This window comes from Euleptes europaea, chromosome 5, assembly GCF_029931775.1.
Source record: "Euleptes europaea isolate rEulEur1 chromosome 5, rEulEur1.hap1, whole genome shotgun sequence".
NCBI lineage: Eukaryota > Metazoa > Chordata > Lepidosauria > Squamata > Sphaerodactylidae > Euleptes > Euleptes europaea.
Genome location: NC_079316.1, coordinates 112,726,393 through 112,742,692, shown reverse-complemented (window position 1 = coordinate 112,742,692; position 16,300 = coordinate 112,726,393). Strand labels below are relative to the sequence as shown.

At 47.9% G+C, this 16,300-nt stretch overlaps 1 protein-coding gene across 1 annotated transcript in view; it reads right to left on the bottom strand.

The window, feature by feature from the left end:
- Positions 1-16,300, bottom strand: part of WDFY4 (WDFY family member 4) — a 165,801-nt gene that overhangs the window by 17,632 nt on the left and 131,869 nt on the right. Inside the window, exons 45-49 of the mRNA XM_056850543.1 lie at positions 13,409-13,451; positions 11,994-12,113; positions 11,740-11,857; positions 10,332-10,441; positions 1,696-1,849 (exon numbers count right to left, since the gene is read on the bottom strand). Of these exons, the coding sequence (XP_056706521.1) occupies positions 1,696-1,849; positions 10,332-10,441; positions 11,740-11,857; positions 11,994-12,113; positions 13,409-13,451 (545 nt within the window). The remainder of the gene's footprint in view (positions 1-1,695; positions 1,850-10,331; positions 10,442-11,739; positions 11,858-11,993; positions 12,114-13,408; positions 13,452-16,300) is intronic.

Genomic DNA, 16,300 nt, shown 5'->3' with positions numbered 1-16,300 from the left:
AGGGCGGGGTTAGGAGAGAGGAGAGGCTTCCGTGGGGTAGAGTATCATGCCATAGAGTCCACCTTCCAAGGCAGCCATTTTCTCCAGGGGAACTGATCTCCATCGCCTGGAGTTCAGTTGTAATAGTGGGAGATCTCCAGCTACCGCCTGGAGGTTGGCAACCCTACCTACCCAACTTCGAACCAGGATCGGCCTGATGATATCGGGCTGGCCTGGACCATCCAGGTCACGTCAGGGCCAAACCTAGTTTCGCTTAAAGCCAAGCACAAAACCCTTGACTCCATACAGAACAGAGGAATGACGGCTAGAGGGACTCGTCTGCAATTTGTTAACGACGATTTCATAAAGTCTCTAATAATAAAGAAAAGCCTCATAGAGAACCGTCACAAATTAATTCAGTGTAACTTCAAATAATTAAAATGTGTGTGATGATGCAGATCTTCCACAACGCGCCGTCTTAATAACCACTCCGTGTATTTATAAGTCAGAGCAGGGAAACCGTCTCGCCACTCGGCACTCAGTATATCGGATCCCATTACAACATGTTCTGTCCACATGTCCTGTTTGCTCCTCTGAATAAGATCGAAGGCTCTTCTGCTTTGAGGATAAGGATGCCGGACACAATTTCTCTTGAGGCTGCTCTCAGAGAGCTTCATCCACAGAGATAGCCACAGCAATGAAATGCTGCAGCGATAAGTCGGGTTGCCAACCCCCAGGTACCAGCTGGAGATCTCCTGCTGTTACAACTGATCTCCAGCCAATAGAGATCAGTTCCCCCATAGTAAATGGTCGCTTTGGCAATTGATCTCCACGGTATTGAAGTCCCTCCTCTCCCCCACCCTCAGGCTCAGCCCCAAAAACTGTCAGGTATTTCCCAACCTTGAGCTGCCAACCCTATTGATAAGTGAGCTTGTGAGCACAATTCTGGCTCTTCCTTTCCATCGCTTTTCCTGCTCACACTTCCTCTCTGTGGCTTGGGCCTAGGGTTGCCAATAGGGTTGCCAGGTCCAGGTTGTGACATACCTGGAGATTTTGAGGGTGGAGCCTCAGTAGGGTGGGGTTTGGGGAGGAGAGGGACTTCAATGGGGTATAATGCCATAGAGTCCAACTGTCCAAAGCAGGCATTTTCTCCAGGTAACTGATCTCTGTCTCCTGGAGATCAGTTGTAATAGCGGGAGATCTCCAGCCACCACCTGGGGGTTGGCAAACCAGGCTGCACCCCCAAATCTCCAGGAATTTCCCAACCTGGAGTTGGCACTCCTACAATATTCAAAAAGGCTGGGGACGCCTTAGCTATATGGTACCCATAACTATGTGCCGCCCCCTGACTGGCTGGAAGTTAAGGCTGTTACTCTATCCGTAGTTTATTAACAGCCGCTTTGAAGATACACCAAAGTTATGTTCAAGTTACGCCTAAATGCTCATTTGCATACAGATGCTTTTTTTTTTTGCACTGGGCTGGGATTCTGTAAAGAAGGAGAAGGCTTAGCAAACTTGGGCGGGGGGGGGATTAAAGCTTTTGCAGATCAGACTGCAAACAAGCATGGGGGGAAAAAGATATTTTTAAAAAAATATATAAAGATCAACGATTCATTCCCCTCCTTTACGGAACAGCTGGAAAATTCTGGGCCCTTGGAAATCACATTTTGTTACTTTGAAATTTTTCCCAGGGCAAAAACAAAAGATCGTCCTTACCAAACTCGAACTGGTTGCAGTTGGTCAAGAATTCAGGCAGGTAAAAGAATTCGGGGGTGAGTTCTCTCACGTCGGTCATGTTCTGCCTGGAAACGGAGTCCCAGGTGCTCTTCAGGCTGTGGAACATCCTGTCCGCGACGTCGAAACCTCCTCCCTGTTGGCGAGAAAGGAAACGGAGAGAGAAGCACCCAAGTGGGAGCTGGAGCGGGACTGCAGGAGGGCTACCCCTGCTGCCCTCCGCTCACCCAGGAGGCGGAAAGGCCTCGAACTGCAACCATCACACCGCAACCATCACACCGCAGTCGTTTTTTCTGTGCCGACTTTCTCTACCAAAGCAGCCTACAATCACCTTCCCTTCCTCTCCCCACAACTGTGAGGCAGGTGGGTCAGAGACAGCTGTGACCAGCCCAAGGTGACCCAGCTGGGTTAATGTGGAGGAGTGGGGAATCGAACCCGGTTCTCCAGATTAAAGTCCACTGCTCTTAACCGCTACACCATGCTGGCTCTGTCAGGGCCAGCCAACACCAGCAGACTATCCCCCCCAAGGGCTGCCAACCTCTAGGTGGTACAAAGAAGAAAGACTAGTGCTGTTCTGATGGATAATATAATAAACTCACAGCCGCTATGGCCAAACCACAAAAGTAAGTAGTAAAAAATAACACATTAATTTATAAATGTTGCAATGCAGCATGTGTGTTAGAATCATACATTGGAATTACTTCAATATACCAAATGCAACAACATTGAGAAACATCTCTCTAAGTGCAACTACTATAACTGAAGATGATGAAATTGTATTAGCACAATAAGCATAACAAACATATGGAACATATGCAATAATTGTCCAAACAGTGCCAAATGTACAAACGGTTATTAACAACACTATGTTGTAGGCAGGAACAGGCTGCCAGTATTTTCCTGCTTTCGTGGTCTTCTTCAGTCGCCAATCAGTTAATGGTGTTAACAATGTGTCAATTAGCGGGGTGCCAAAGGCATATCCCCTCAAGTCCGGTATCCGTCGTCTGTAGAGTCGTTGTAAAGACTAGGAGTGCCAAAGGCGTGCTCCCTTGCAGGCGTATCATAGAATCTTAGAGTTGGAAGGGACCACCAGGGTCATCTAGTCCAACCCCCTGCACAATGCTGGGAGTTCACAACTACCTCCCCCCCACACACACCCAGTGACCCCTACTCCATGCCCAGAAGATGGCCAAGATGCCTTCCCTCTCATCATCTGCTTAAGGTCATAGAATCAGCATTGCTGACAGATGGCCCTCTAGCCTCCGCTTAAAAACCTCCAGGGAAGGAGAGCTCACCACCTCCCGAGGAAGCCTCTTCCACTGAGCAACCGCCCTAACTGTTAGAAAATGCTTCCTAATGTCTAGACGGAATTGTGCTTTATCGCCATCTAGTGCCTATAACTATCCCACAATTCACAGACTACAGAGATCAGTTCCCCTGGAGATCACGGCTGCTTGGGAGGGTGGGCTCTAGGGAATTATACCTTGCTGAGATCCGTCCCCTCCCCAAACCCTGCCACCCCCCAGACTCTACATCCAAATCTCCAGGAATTTCCCAACCCAGAGCTGGCAACCCTAAGGGACAGGTTGGACCTGAACAGATAATGGGGGGGGGGAGAGAGGGGGGGGAGAGAAGAGGCTGCTTAACCCTTTCCCCTCTGGTGGTTTTTCAACACTGCAGTCACTCGTTCCAAACTACGTCTTCATCCCTAAGGGAAAGTGTAGGAGGAAGAAATAGGGCCTTTTTATCTGTCCCCACAAAACCCAACAAGCCAGTTGGGAGGGTGGTTTTGACTGAAAAACAGGAGAGGAATAGCGTATTTTTCTGTGTATAAGACACCCCCTTGTATAAGACGCCCCCTATTTTTTTGAACTCAAAATTAAGGAATTAGGGGTCGTCTTATACATGGGGACGTATGGAAAAATACTGGCGGGGAAGAGAACGGGGACCCTCAGAAGGCCGGTCGACGGCGGGCCAGGCTGACCGGCTCTTCCCCGCCCGCTCTCTTCCCCGCCCATCAGCTGACAGGTGGGGAACAGAGAGGAGACCACGGGAAGGCTGGTTGCTGGCCGGCCAAGGCGACCGGCTCTTCCCAGCCCGCTTTCTTAATCACCCCCATCAGCTGAAGGATGGGGAAGAGAGTGACCTTCCGTGTATAAGACGACCCCCAATTTTTTTCTAAATATTTTTTAGAAAAAAGGGTTGTCTTATACACAGCAAAATACGGTAAGTGAATTCAGCCACAAAAAAGAACTAAATACTAACAGCCTAGAAGAATAGAAATGCTTGTACTTCATGCCCAAATGTTACGGTGCCTGGCATAATAATGGCAGGAAAGACATTCCACAAAACATGGAATCACCACAAAAAAGACCCTGCCGCATGTGACCTCATACATAATTTATTTATTATTTATTAAATATAAATAAATTATATTTAATTTTCCCTTTTGGCTCAAGGACGCTCTGAGAGAATTCTCTTGAAGAACTCTCAGGTGTATCCACGTTATCGACACCATCTCTTCTCTATGAAGGCTAGCTATTTAGCTAACATAGTTTTGCATTTTACTAATTTAGACTATTTTCCTTTTTTATTATGTATATTTATAACTATTAGAGGTAACCGTTGACATGTTTGTAATGGCCTATGGCTACATGCAAATAAAACTCATTCATTCATTCATTCATTCATGAAGGTTAGCTATGATGAATGGTTGAATCGCTCCGGAATGTTTTCAAAACAGTTTTTTCTGTAGATTGGAGCCGCTAATGCATGGCTCGTTTGTCCCTGCTCAATCTCACTTTTATTGATCCCGCTTTCCCAAAAATCAAAGGTATGGTGCGATGGAGGCGAGGCGGCGTGGCACTTCTCCACCCCCCAGACCCTGCGCCCTCTCTCTCTCCCGCACCTCGACCACCAGACCGCCTCTACCCGCCCCCAGCTTCCTCTTGACTCTGCCGTCCTCGGGGTAGAGGCAAGGGGAAGCCAGCGGCGGCTTGAGGTGGCGGCAACTGGTTGAAGGCCCTGCTGCCACTCCTATGTCCCCTGGGTGGAGGCGAGGGGAAACTGTGGCGGGTGGAAGTGGCGGTGACTGGCTGAAGGCCCTGCTGCCGCTCCGACATCCCCTGAGGCAAGGGGAAGCTGCTGGCAGGTGCAGGCTCCGCCTGTGATGGTCAAGACGTGGGAGCGGGGAAGAGAGAGGGTGCAGGGTCCAGGGGGCGAAAAGGTGCTGCAGGCCGGGAAATAGCTTCTCTGGGCGGGGAGTCAACCTGGATGTGCACATGCACCGGCAAGCTCTTGCAGTTGCAGCGCAGCTGCAGTGAAAATCGGGAGAAACCAGGATTGAGATAACCAGGTGAAATTCTGGAAGTTGGTGGGTTGAACATTCTGGAGGGAGACGGCCATGCGTGTTCACAAAGGAAATTCACTTCATTTGTGGGATCAGCGCAGGGAAAAACAGCCATGCGTTTTCGGCCTGGGGCTGCTTATGCATGGGTTGGATGTCCCTGGTCCGTCCCTCTAATGTCTCACACTTTGATATCCCGAGATTAGATAACCTTATCCATGGTGTTGCTTGTTGTTAAGAAAGTCTGGGACAGTCTCTTCAGCACAGCATAATCACAAGGGGGAACTCAGGAAGCGCCCGTGTTCCCGACCCTTTAAATGCTGCATTGTCATTGGTAGTAGTGCTGACTCTGACAAAAACATCATGCTGGGGAGTCAGAGAGACCCAGCAGCCCCCTCACCTGAACACATGAAGCTGCCTTCTACTGAATCAGATCCTCGGTCCAACAAAGTCAGTATTGTCTACTCAGACCGGCAGCGGCTCTCCAGGGTCTCAGGCAGGGGTCTTTCACATCACCTACTTGCCTGGCCCCTTTAACCGGAGATGGCCCTGGGGATTGAACCTGGGACCTTCTGCATGCCAAGCAGATGCTCTACCACTGAGCCACAGCCCCTCCCCAGTCTTTTCCTTGCCCTGCATGAATGTCATTGATGTGTTATCTGTATAATCTAACCAGGCATCTCTAAGGGAAGAGAGAACTCTCTTGGGACGTCTGCTGCCATTGAGCGGTTCAGAAGGGAGCTTCTGCCATTCAATCTCTCCTGAATTAATAATGGACAGATGGGTGTTACAGGAAGTTTAATCAGGCTTCCTTTCCCCGGTGCTCGGGTAGAGTTTATGGCTGCCAGTTCGTTGACTTCTGAACTAAACTGAACATAAGAAAAGCCTGCTGGATCAGACCCAGGCCCATCAAGTCCAGTGGTCTGTTTGCACAGCAGCCAACCAGGTGCCTCTAGGAAGCCCACAAACAAGACGACGGCAGCAGCATTATCCTGCCTGTGTTCCACAGCACCTAAGATAACAGGGCATGCTCCTCTGATACTGGAGAGCATATGTATGTATCATGATTACTACTCATTTTGCCTAGTATCCATGGATAGCCCTCTCCTCCATGAATATGTTCACTCCCCTCTTTAAGCATTCCAAGTCAGCAGTTATCACCACACCCTGGGCCAGGGAGTTCCACAATTTAACTATGTGTTGTGTGAAGAAATACTTCCTTTTATTTGAATCTCTCACCCTCCAGCTTCAAACAGATTCAAACCAAACACTGAACATGAGTCAGCAGTGTGATGCGGTAGTTAAAAAGGCAAATGGGATCTTGGGCTGCATCAACAGAAGTATAGTGTCCAGATCAGGTGAAAGGATGGTATCACTTTACTCTGCTCTGGTTAGACCTCATCTAGAGTATTGTGTTCAGTTTTGGGCACCAAAATTTAAGGAAGATGTAGACAAGCTGGAACGTGTCCAGAGGAGGGCACCAAAGATGGTGAGGGGTCTGGAGACCAAGTCCTATGAGGAAAGGTTGAAGGAGCTGAGTATGTTTAGCCAGAAGAGGAGAAGACTGAGAGGGGATATGATAACCATCTTCAAGTGCTTGAAATGCTGTCACAGAGAGGATGGTGCCGAGTTGTTTACTGTTGCCCCAGAAGGTCAGACGAGAACCAACAGGTTGAAATTAAATCAAAAGAGTTTCTGTCTGACATTAGGAAGAATTTTCTAACAGAGCGGTTCCTCGGTGGAACAGGCTTTCTCGGGAGGAGCTAAGTGCTCCTTCCCTGGAGGTTTTTAAGCAGAGGCTAGATGGCCATCTGTCAGCAATGCTGATTCTATTAACTTAGACAGTTCATGAGAGGGAGAACATCTTGGCCATCTTCTGGGCATGGAGTAGGGGGCACTGGGAGGTAGTTGTTAAATTCCTGCATTGTGCACTGGGTTGGACTAGATGACCCTGGTGGTCCCTTCCAACTCTATGATTCTATGATTCAGCAGACAACCGCGCATTCTGGTATTATGAAAAAAGGAGAAAAGCTTCTCCCTGTCCACTCTCTCCATACCATGCATAAGGCCTGGGTTCCAGTCTCTTGCCACCCTTATAGAGGAGGCCCATTTGGGCCTCTTGTGTGACACCTTTGACTGATAGAGAGTTTGCTGCTGAATTTGTGCATGTTTGGCCCAAGTCAGATTGGTGCTGCAAACTTCACTTGCCCTTAGTGGAGTGGCCTGGAGTTGGTATCCTTCCCCCCCACCCCCAAGCTGGGGAAAGATCATTGTTGTAGGAGCACGCACTGTGCCAACCAGAAGTAGGCCAGCATGGTATAGTTCTTAAAAGTGACAAACTCTAATCTGGAGAACCAGGTTTGATTCCCCATGCCTCCACATGAGTGGTGGAGGCTAATCTGGTGAACCAGGCTTGTTTCCCCACCCCTCTGCATGAAGCCAGCTGAGTGACCTTGGGCTCTCTCAGCCCCATCTACCTCACAAGGTGTCTGTTGTAGGGAGAAGAAGGGAAGGTGATTGTAAATTGGTTTGATTCTCCTTTTTAAAAAAATGTAGAGAAAGTCGGCATATAAACATCAACTCTTCTTCTAGGAAAAACTCTGATGGCCCTTAGAAGTAGGAAATCTCCTAGCAACTAAACAAGATAACCTAAAGCACCCCCCCTCCCATATTTTGGAACTGGAATTAGTTCGCATCATCCTGACTGCAAAGAGATGGACATTCAGTGTGAGTTGAGATCCAGAGAATCTCGCTGGTGAGTCCAGATGCCTAAATTAGGGTTACCAACTCCAGTTTTGGAAATTCCAGGAGATTTTGAGGAGACACCTGTGGAGGGGGAATTTGAGGAGGGATTTCACCTAGAGTCTATGGTATACCATAGCGTCCCCCCTCCAAAGCTGCCATTTTCTCCAGGGGAATTGATCTCTGCCATCTGGAGATCAGTTGTAATCCGGTCTTTCTTAACTGGCCATTATAACTTACTACTCCAAACCACCAATACTTTGAATCATATCTGATTGTGCTCTCAGTCACAGTGGGCTGAAACTGTCCCGTGGTTGTTGAATGAAATGTAAGAGGTCAAGCCAGGGTCCTGGCCAGGTCACTCTGAGCGCTACAACCAGCTGAAGACCCAGGGAGTCGCATTTCAATTGAAATTAAAAGGCATTCGAAGGAAGTCAAGACTATAAATAAGCCACCTGTTATGTCTGTCTCTCCTTGACGCCTCTTGAAAGAGGCTCATACTTCATCTGCACAAATAACTGTGCCCTGCCCAAAGCGAGTGACTGACACTTTTTCATCTCCTGTTGCAGCTTTTATGAGAGCTGATGGTAATCTCCGGAGAAACAATGTGATTTGTAATAAAAAGGTTACCTGTATTAAATAAAAATAATATCTACATAGGAAATGTAGTTAGTGCCGCAAATCCGGTTAAAGATATTACCATCCGGAAAAAAATGTAATTTTTTGCAGCTGTCTAATGCGTTTTGGAGGAAGTAATATCTTTAAAACGCAAGCCTGTATTATTTATAAAGAAAGCAATAACTGATTTGCAGGATTTCTTATATTAATAACTTTATTTGCATATGTTTATATCAGAATTAATAGGTTTTCTTTTACTGCAAAAACACACACACACAAAAACACCTGTGCAGAATGGGAGAGAAGAAAACCCAGAACAACTTTACAAACTGTTGGGAAGAGAAAGCAACAACCCATGACTCTTCTTCGGGCTGCCAGATGGAAGACAGCATGCGGATCCAAGGTCCTGAATTCATAGTGTTTTTCACCCAGGAGTCCAAAGAAGGGTATTAGGTTGTGAGTGAATGGGTAAAAAAGGGGGGTCAAGGAAAGAGCAACCAAAATGATCAGGGGACTAGAGCAACGGCCCTAGGAGGAACGGCTCAAACGCTTAGGGCAGTTTAGCTTGGAAAGAAGGCGGTTAAGGGGAGACATGAAAGAGGTCTATAAAATTATGCATGGTATGGAGAGAGTGGACAGGGAGAAGCTTTTCTCCCTTATAATACCAGAACGAGGGCTCATCTGCTGAAGCTGGAGGCTGAGAGATTCAAAACAGTTAAAAGGAAGTATTTCTTCACACAACACATAGTTAAATTGTGGAACTCCCTGCCCCAGGATGTGGTCATGGCTGCCAACTTGGAAGGCTTTAAGAGGGGGTGGACATGTTCATAGAGGAGAGGGCTACCATGGCTACTAGTCAAAATGGATAGTAGTCATGATGAACACCTATTCTCTCCAGGATCAGAGGAGCATGCCTATTATATTAGGTGCTGTGGAACACAGGCAGGATAATGTTGCTTCGGTCGTCTTGTTTGTGGGCTTCCTAGGGGCACCTGGTTAGCCATTGTGTGAACAGACTGCTGGATTTAATGGGCGTGGGTCTGACCAGCAGGGCTTTCCTTATGTTCTTGTGTAAGGACATCTAACCTATTTATTGGACTAGCCAATCCTCTCCATGGTGTTTCTTCACTGAATAAGGGAATCAAGATGTTCCCAGGCCCAGCTGGGCCTTACCCATATTCTGTGCTATCCCAACTTTCTCACGTGACATCTAGCTTGCCTGTTTGCCACACTTCCCTTCTGTTTTGTTCTGCCCAGCCAAACATCTAGGGTTGCCAGGTCCCTCTTTGCTACCAGTGGGAGGTTTCTGGGGTGGAGCCTGAGGAGGGTGGGGTTTGAAGAGGGGAGGGACTTCAATGCCATAGAGTCCAATTGCCAAAGCGGCCATTTTCTCCAGGGGGACTGATCTCTATTGGCTGGAGATCAGTTGTAATAGCAGCAGATCTCCTCCACATGACCGGCAGACTCTAATCTGGGGAACGGAGTTTGATTCCCCACTCCTACAATGACCTTGGGCTAGTCACAGTTCTTTCCGGACTCTCTCAGCCCCACCTACCTCACAGGGTGTCTGTTGTGGGGAGAGGAAGGGAAGGAGACAGTAAGCTGGTTTGATGCTTGTTAAATGCAAGTTTTAAATAGCAAGTGCTATTAGATAAACCTTTTAGAAGTTAGAATATGGTCCATTTCAGAAATGGGATTTTATTGGGATTGTGTCGGTAATTTTTATCTATGGATTTGTTGAGTAATTAATATTGTTTTATGGTGATTGTATGCTATTTTGATTTGGTCAAATTAAATTAAAGATTGATTGATTCTCGTTAAAAGGTAGAGAAAGTCAGCATAGGAAAACCAACTCTTCTTCCTCTTCACGGCAATGGCTGTCACCCGCCCTATGTGGGAACAGCCTGCTTACCTGTAGGGAGCAGTAGATCTGGGTGAAGGGCTCGATGCGGACCAGGTAGGAGGCCACGATTATGGCCGAGGAGTAGTGGGTGCAGTAATGGCACTGGGCGGAGAGCTCGCCTGCAAAATGGGAACAGAGGGCCATTTGAGGGTGGGGTGAAACATCTTGGAATATTAACTGAGTGACATCAAGTTGCAACCGACTCATGATGACCCCAGGGCTTTCAAGGCAAGAGATGAGCAGAGGTGTGTTTGCCATTGCCTTCCTCTGCACAGCAACCCTGGACTTCTTTGGTGGTCTCCCATCCAAGTACTAACCAGAGCCGACTTTGCTTACCTTGCGAGATCTGATGAGATTGGGCTAGCCTGGGCCATCCAAGTCAGGGCAAAGGACATTCAGTGGTGGTTTGCCATTGCCTGCTTCTGCACATCAACCCTAGACTTCCTTGGTGGTCTCCCATTCTAGTACTAACCAGGGCTGAACCTGCTAAGCTTCCGAGCTCTCATGAGATCAGACTAGCTTGGGCTGCACAGGTCAGCACTATCAAGTCGCAGTCAACTCATGGCCACCCCTCCTGAGGTTTTCAAGGCAAGCGAGGTGCAGAGGTGATTTGCCATTGCCTTCCTCTGCACAGAGATAAATCATGATGGGTAGTCATGTTCGTCTGTTGCAGTAGAAAAGAGCAAGAGTCCAGTAGTACCTTAAATTTCTGGTGGGGTATGAGTTTTCGTGAGTCACAGCTCACTTCTTCAGATATCTGAAAAACTGAGCTGTGACTAAGGTTACCAGCTCCAGGTTGGCAACCCTACCTCAAACCACCAGACATCAGAGTAACATCAGAGCAGAAAACTAGTTAACAGTTTTCATATGTTCATTCATTGGCCTCTTCAGGTACACAGTCTCATTATAATGCCCCTTTATTAGAATCATAGTGTCGGAAGGGACCACCAGGGTCATCTAGTCCAACCCCCTGCACAATGCAGGAAATTCACAACTACCTTCCCCCACACACATCCAGTGCCCAGAAGATGGCCACGATGTCCTCCCTCTCAAGAACTGACTAAGTTCATAGAATCAGCATTGCTGACAGATGGCCATCTAGCCTCTGCTTAAAAACCTGTAGGAAAGGAGAGCTCACCACCTCACGAGGAAGCCTGTTCCACTGAGGAACCGCTCTGTTAGAAAATTCTTCCTAATGTCTAGACGGAAACTCTTTTGATTTAATTTCAACCCGTTGGTTCTGGTCCGACCTTCTGGGGCAACAGAAAACAACTCGGCACCATCCTCTATATGACAGCCCTTCAAGTAGTTGTCCCATTAACCTTTGCAACAGTCTCTTGCAAGGCTTGACTTTTTTTGGCCTTAAGCTGTCCTAAAGCTTTCTGAGCATACGGCTCTCAGGGGACACTAAACATACCTTCAGTCTTCTCGATGTCTTTATAGCGCTGGACGAACTTCTCTTTTCTCTCGGCTGTCTGTGCCCCCATGGGCTTCGACAGGTCACGGAAGACAGCGGGATTGGTCAGATCCAAAGTCTGGAAGACAAGTGTGAAGCGGTCTGGTTCGTACAGAGAGCCAGACACAGACAGCCACGAAAATGCAAGTGGTTTCTCAAAAGCGTGGCAGGCCACCATCCTGAAAAAGAGCAAGCGACTTGGGGAAATGTCTCACCTGGGAATGATAGTCAGCCAGGATCCACGGGAAGACCGGGTACTGCATGAGATCGCTGTAGGTCCGTCCAGCCAGAGTGTTCAGGTACATGAGGTACTCAAAGTTGCTGATTTCCCTCCTCTGCCACGTCATGGAAATAAAGATTACTTCAGTACTGAACCATTCTCCATGGAAATGCTTCAGAAGGTTTCAGCAACAGGTTGTAATTAAATCAAAAGAATTTCTGGCTAAACGTTAGGAAGAACTTTCTGACAGATCAGTTCCTCAGTGAAACAGGCTTCCTCGGGAGGTGGTGAGCTCTCCTTCCCTGGAGGTTTTGAGGCAGAGGCCAGATGGCCATCTATCAGCAGTGAACCAGGATGAAACCAGACTGCTGGCACATAACATGAAAAACGTGGCAGACTTTTCAGATTCGAAATAAATCGTCCCTGAAAACATGGGCAAAACGCAGGCAGAATGCAGGGGGAGAGCGAGATGACCTCTGAAGGTCGGAAACGGCATGCATAATCAACACAAAGACCTGAAGTCATCGGAGGGGGGACGGTGAGTGAAACAGCCATGCATAAAAAAGACCTTTGACTCTCAAAAGATTATACCCCGAAATTCTCATTGGTCTCTAAAGTGCTTCAGCTGGACTCAAAACTAACGGTTCTAATTAGGATTGTGCAAAGAAAAAAGAAAAAAGAAAAAAAAGGTAAATTTCGGGTTCAGGTTTATTGGGCCCAATTTTTTTTGGGGGGGGGGTAAACCTGGGATAAGCCGAGTTCCCACACCAGTAAAGAGGTATTTCGGTTTTACTTCTGGATTTACCTAAAAAATTAGGGGCCATAATAGTCTATGGGGATTTTTTCCCGAAGCTCCTGTGGGGGCATTTCTGGAGGCAGAGTTCCCAAATTTTCAGGGTAGCTTCAAGGGATTCTCCTTGCATGAACCCCAAAGTTTGGTGAAGATTGGGTCAGGGGGTCCGATTTTATGGGGTCTTGAAGGGGTTGCCTCCCTCCATAGAGAAGTATGGTAAGGTTTAAAATGCTTCTCTATGGAGGGGTCGACCCCTTCAGGACCCCATAAAATTAGACCCCCTGTCCCAAACTTTACCAAACTTTGGATTTCATTCAAGGAGAGTCCCTTGCAGCTACGCTGCGAATTTGGTGACTATACCTCGAAAAATTCCCTCCCCAGCAGAATTTTAAAAGTACTTACCCTCTGTAACTATCTTTTCTGAAGGGGTATCACATCAGAGTGTATAAAGCTATAAGAATCCAGGGGGAGGGGGTAAATGTTGCTTCTTAACTTCCCTGCATTGTCTGTTTCTTTGCACCTGTGAGTAAGCCAACCTTCAGCCCCACTTGGCTGATTATACAGGACTAGCGGCCTTTATTTCTTCAAAAATCATTGAGGGGTGTGTCTCACTTTACCTGCCACTTCAAGAGCATGTTCTTCTCTCCTCCTGTGCTTCTTCTGAAACAAACAAAACAGAACATTGTGTCTGATCACCAATGAAGGAAAAGACAGCCGGGGATGCAAACCCAGCTCAATCAACCTGTAATTATTCTCTTTTATTTATTTATTTCGTTTTTCACTATCAGGTTCATGCAGCATTATAGTATTGTGGAGCTTTTTTCACTGACTATGAGATCCGCAGTATTTAAATCAGGGGTAAACAGCCTTTTTTTGTAGGGAGAAGAAGGAGTTGGTTTTTAAACCCCGATTTTCTCTACCTTTAAGGAGTCCCAAAGCATGTTACAATCGCCTTCCCTTCCTCTCCCCACAACAGACACCTCGTGAGGTAGGTAAGGCTGAGAGCGTTTGGAGAGAACTGTGACTAGCCCAAGGTCACCCAGCAGGCTTCATGTGGAGGAGTGGGGAATAAAACCCGCTTCCCCAGATTAGAGTCCACCGCTCTTAACCACTACACCACGCTGGCTCTCTGGGAGGGAATGTGGCATAGTGTAGCCCAGTCTCATCAGATTTCGGAAGCTCAGCAGGGTTGGTACTTGGATGGGAGACCACCAAGGAAGGCTCTGCAGAGGAAGGCAATGGCCAACCCACCTCTGTTTCTCATCTGCCTTGAAAGCCGCTTGCTGGGAGTAGCTGTAAGTCACTTGTGAACTGATGGCAGATTGTATGTACCAGGGTTATTTTGGGTGGGAGGCCCTGCTTCCATTTCTCCCCTGCTTGCTGTTTCAAAGTTGCATTGTTTGAATTTTGGGTTTTTCTCTGCTTCACGTCTTGCTAGCTTTTACCGAAAGGAGGGGGTGATTTGATTGTTGGGGGGGGGGCATTGCTTTGTTGTTGTTGTCGTCATCATTCTCATAGCTGAATTTAGAGAGAGGGGTATTTTTTGGCAGTTTGGTGTCTTCTTGTGTGAACTTTGCAATGTTTTCCTATGGGGAATGGGGCAACCCCTTTAAAGGTAAAGGTACCCTGTGCAAGCACCGGTGGTCAATCCTGACCCATGGGGTAACGTCACATCCCAACATTTCCTAGGCAGGCTATGTCTATGGGGTGGTTTGCCTGTGCCTTCCCCAGTCATCTTCCCTTTACCCTCAGCAAGCTGGGTACTCATTTTACCGACCTTGGAAGGATGGAAGACTGAGTCAACCTTGAGCCGGCTACCTGAAACCAACTTCCCTTGGGATCGAACTCAGGTAGTGAGTCCCTTTGGGACCCCATAAAATTGGATCCCCTGACACAATCTTCACCAAACTTCAGGGTTCATGCAAGGAGAGTTCCTTCAATCTATCCTGAAAATTCAGGAACTCTACCTCCAAAAACGCTCCCACAGGAGCTTTGGATGTTTTTTCCCCCATAGACTATAATGAGCCTGAATTTTTCATTAAACCCAGAAATAAGCCGAATACCAACATTTATGGCTGTGGGTATTTGGCTTGTTTTGGGTTTACCGAAAAAGATTAGGCCCAATGAACCCAAAATTTACTGATTTTTTTTTTTTGCACAACCTTAGATGTACATAAGCAGCCTTTTTGACCCAAGCGCCCCTCCCCCCAAAATGATTCATTTTCCTGTGAAGATGTTGCTGGGTGGGCATCTCCCTGCAAATGGGCAAAACCGACCCCTGCCCATCCACGTGCCTTCTCCGTTGTGGCCCCCGCCTTATGGGATGGCCTGCCTGAAGAGGTCAGGAAGGCTCTCACTCGCCTGGCTTTCTGCAAACTATGCAAAGCTGAATTATTCAAGGCAGCTTCTCAGCACAGGCAAGAGGGTTGCGCTGTACGTACCGGTCCACCAACTTACTTGGAGGGACTGTGCTCTCTGCACTGCTGTGTACGGCTTGTTGTAAGTCTGATCCTATTGCTTAATTATTGCACAGCGTAATGTGCCATGTTAATGCTTAGGCTATGTATGCTTCAGCTCTTTCCAGTTGGTTCCATTTTGCTGACACTACTGACTCACTCTGTGGCCCTGAGTCCTCGTGCGAAAGGCAGGCTATAAATAACATGAATAAAGAACAATAAAGAAAAGAAAATAGGGGGGGACTAGGGTTGTACTTGAGGACATGCCAAGCCCCAGAGGCACTACAGGCAGATGACAGGCATGACGTAGTGGTTAAGAGCGGCGGACTCTGATCTGGGGAACTGGGTTCGATTCCCCACTCCTCCACATGAAGCCATCTGGGTGACCTTGAGCCAGTCACAGCTCTCTTAGAGCACTCTCAGCCCCACCTACCTCACAGGGTGTCTGTTGTGGGGAGGGGAAGGGAAGGAGACTGTAAGCCCGTTTGATTCTCCTTAAAGGTAGAGAAAAGCAGGGTATAAAAAACAACTCTTCTTCTTCTTCTTTCTTCCTCCCATGCCACCAGCCCCAGAAGCATCGCCAGTTGCTTGGGCAGAGATGTGGGGCCCTGCGTGCCGCGCAGCAAGATGGCCCGTTATGCTTCACGGAGGGGGTGCCTGCCTGGGTTTGCGCACCCCACTTTCTGGCTGGGCCCCAGCCTGTGTTTATGTCCTTCGCACACATAAACTCGTTGCCAGTGTCGGGCACGGGGTAGGGATGATCTCCAAGATGCCAGGCCCCCCCACTGATCACCAACAGGGGATGGGGGGAGGATAGGGTTGCAAGATCCAGGTTGGGAAACCACTGGAGATTTGGGGGTGCCGCCTGGTGAGGACAGGGACCTCAGTGGGACACAATGCCACGGAGACCACCCTCCAAAGCATCTGTTTTCTCCAGGGGAACTGATCTCTGTAGTTTGGAGATGAGCTGTCATTCCAGGAGAGCCAGTGTGGTGTAGTGGTTAAGAGCGGTGGTTAGGAGCGGTGGACTCTGATCTGGAGAACCGGGTTCGA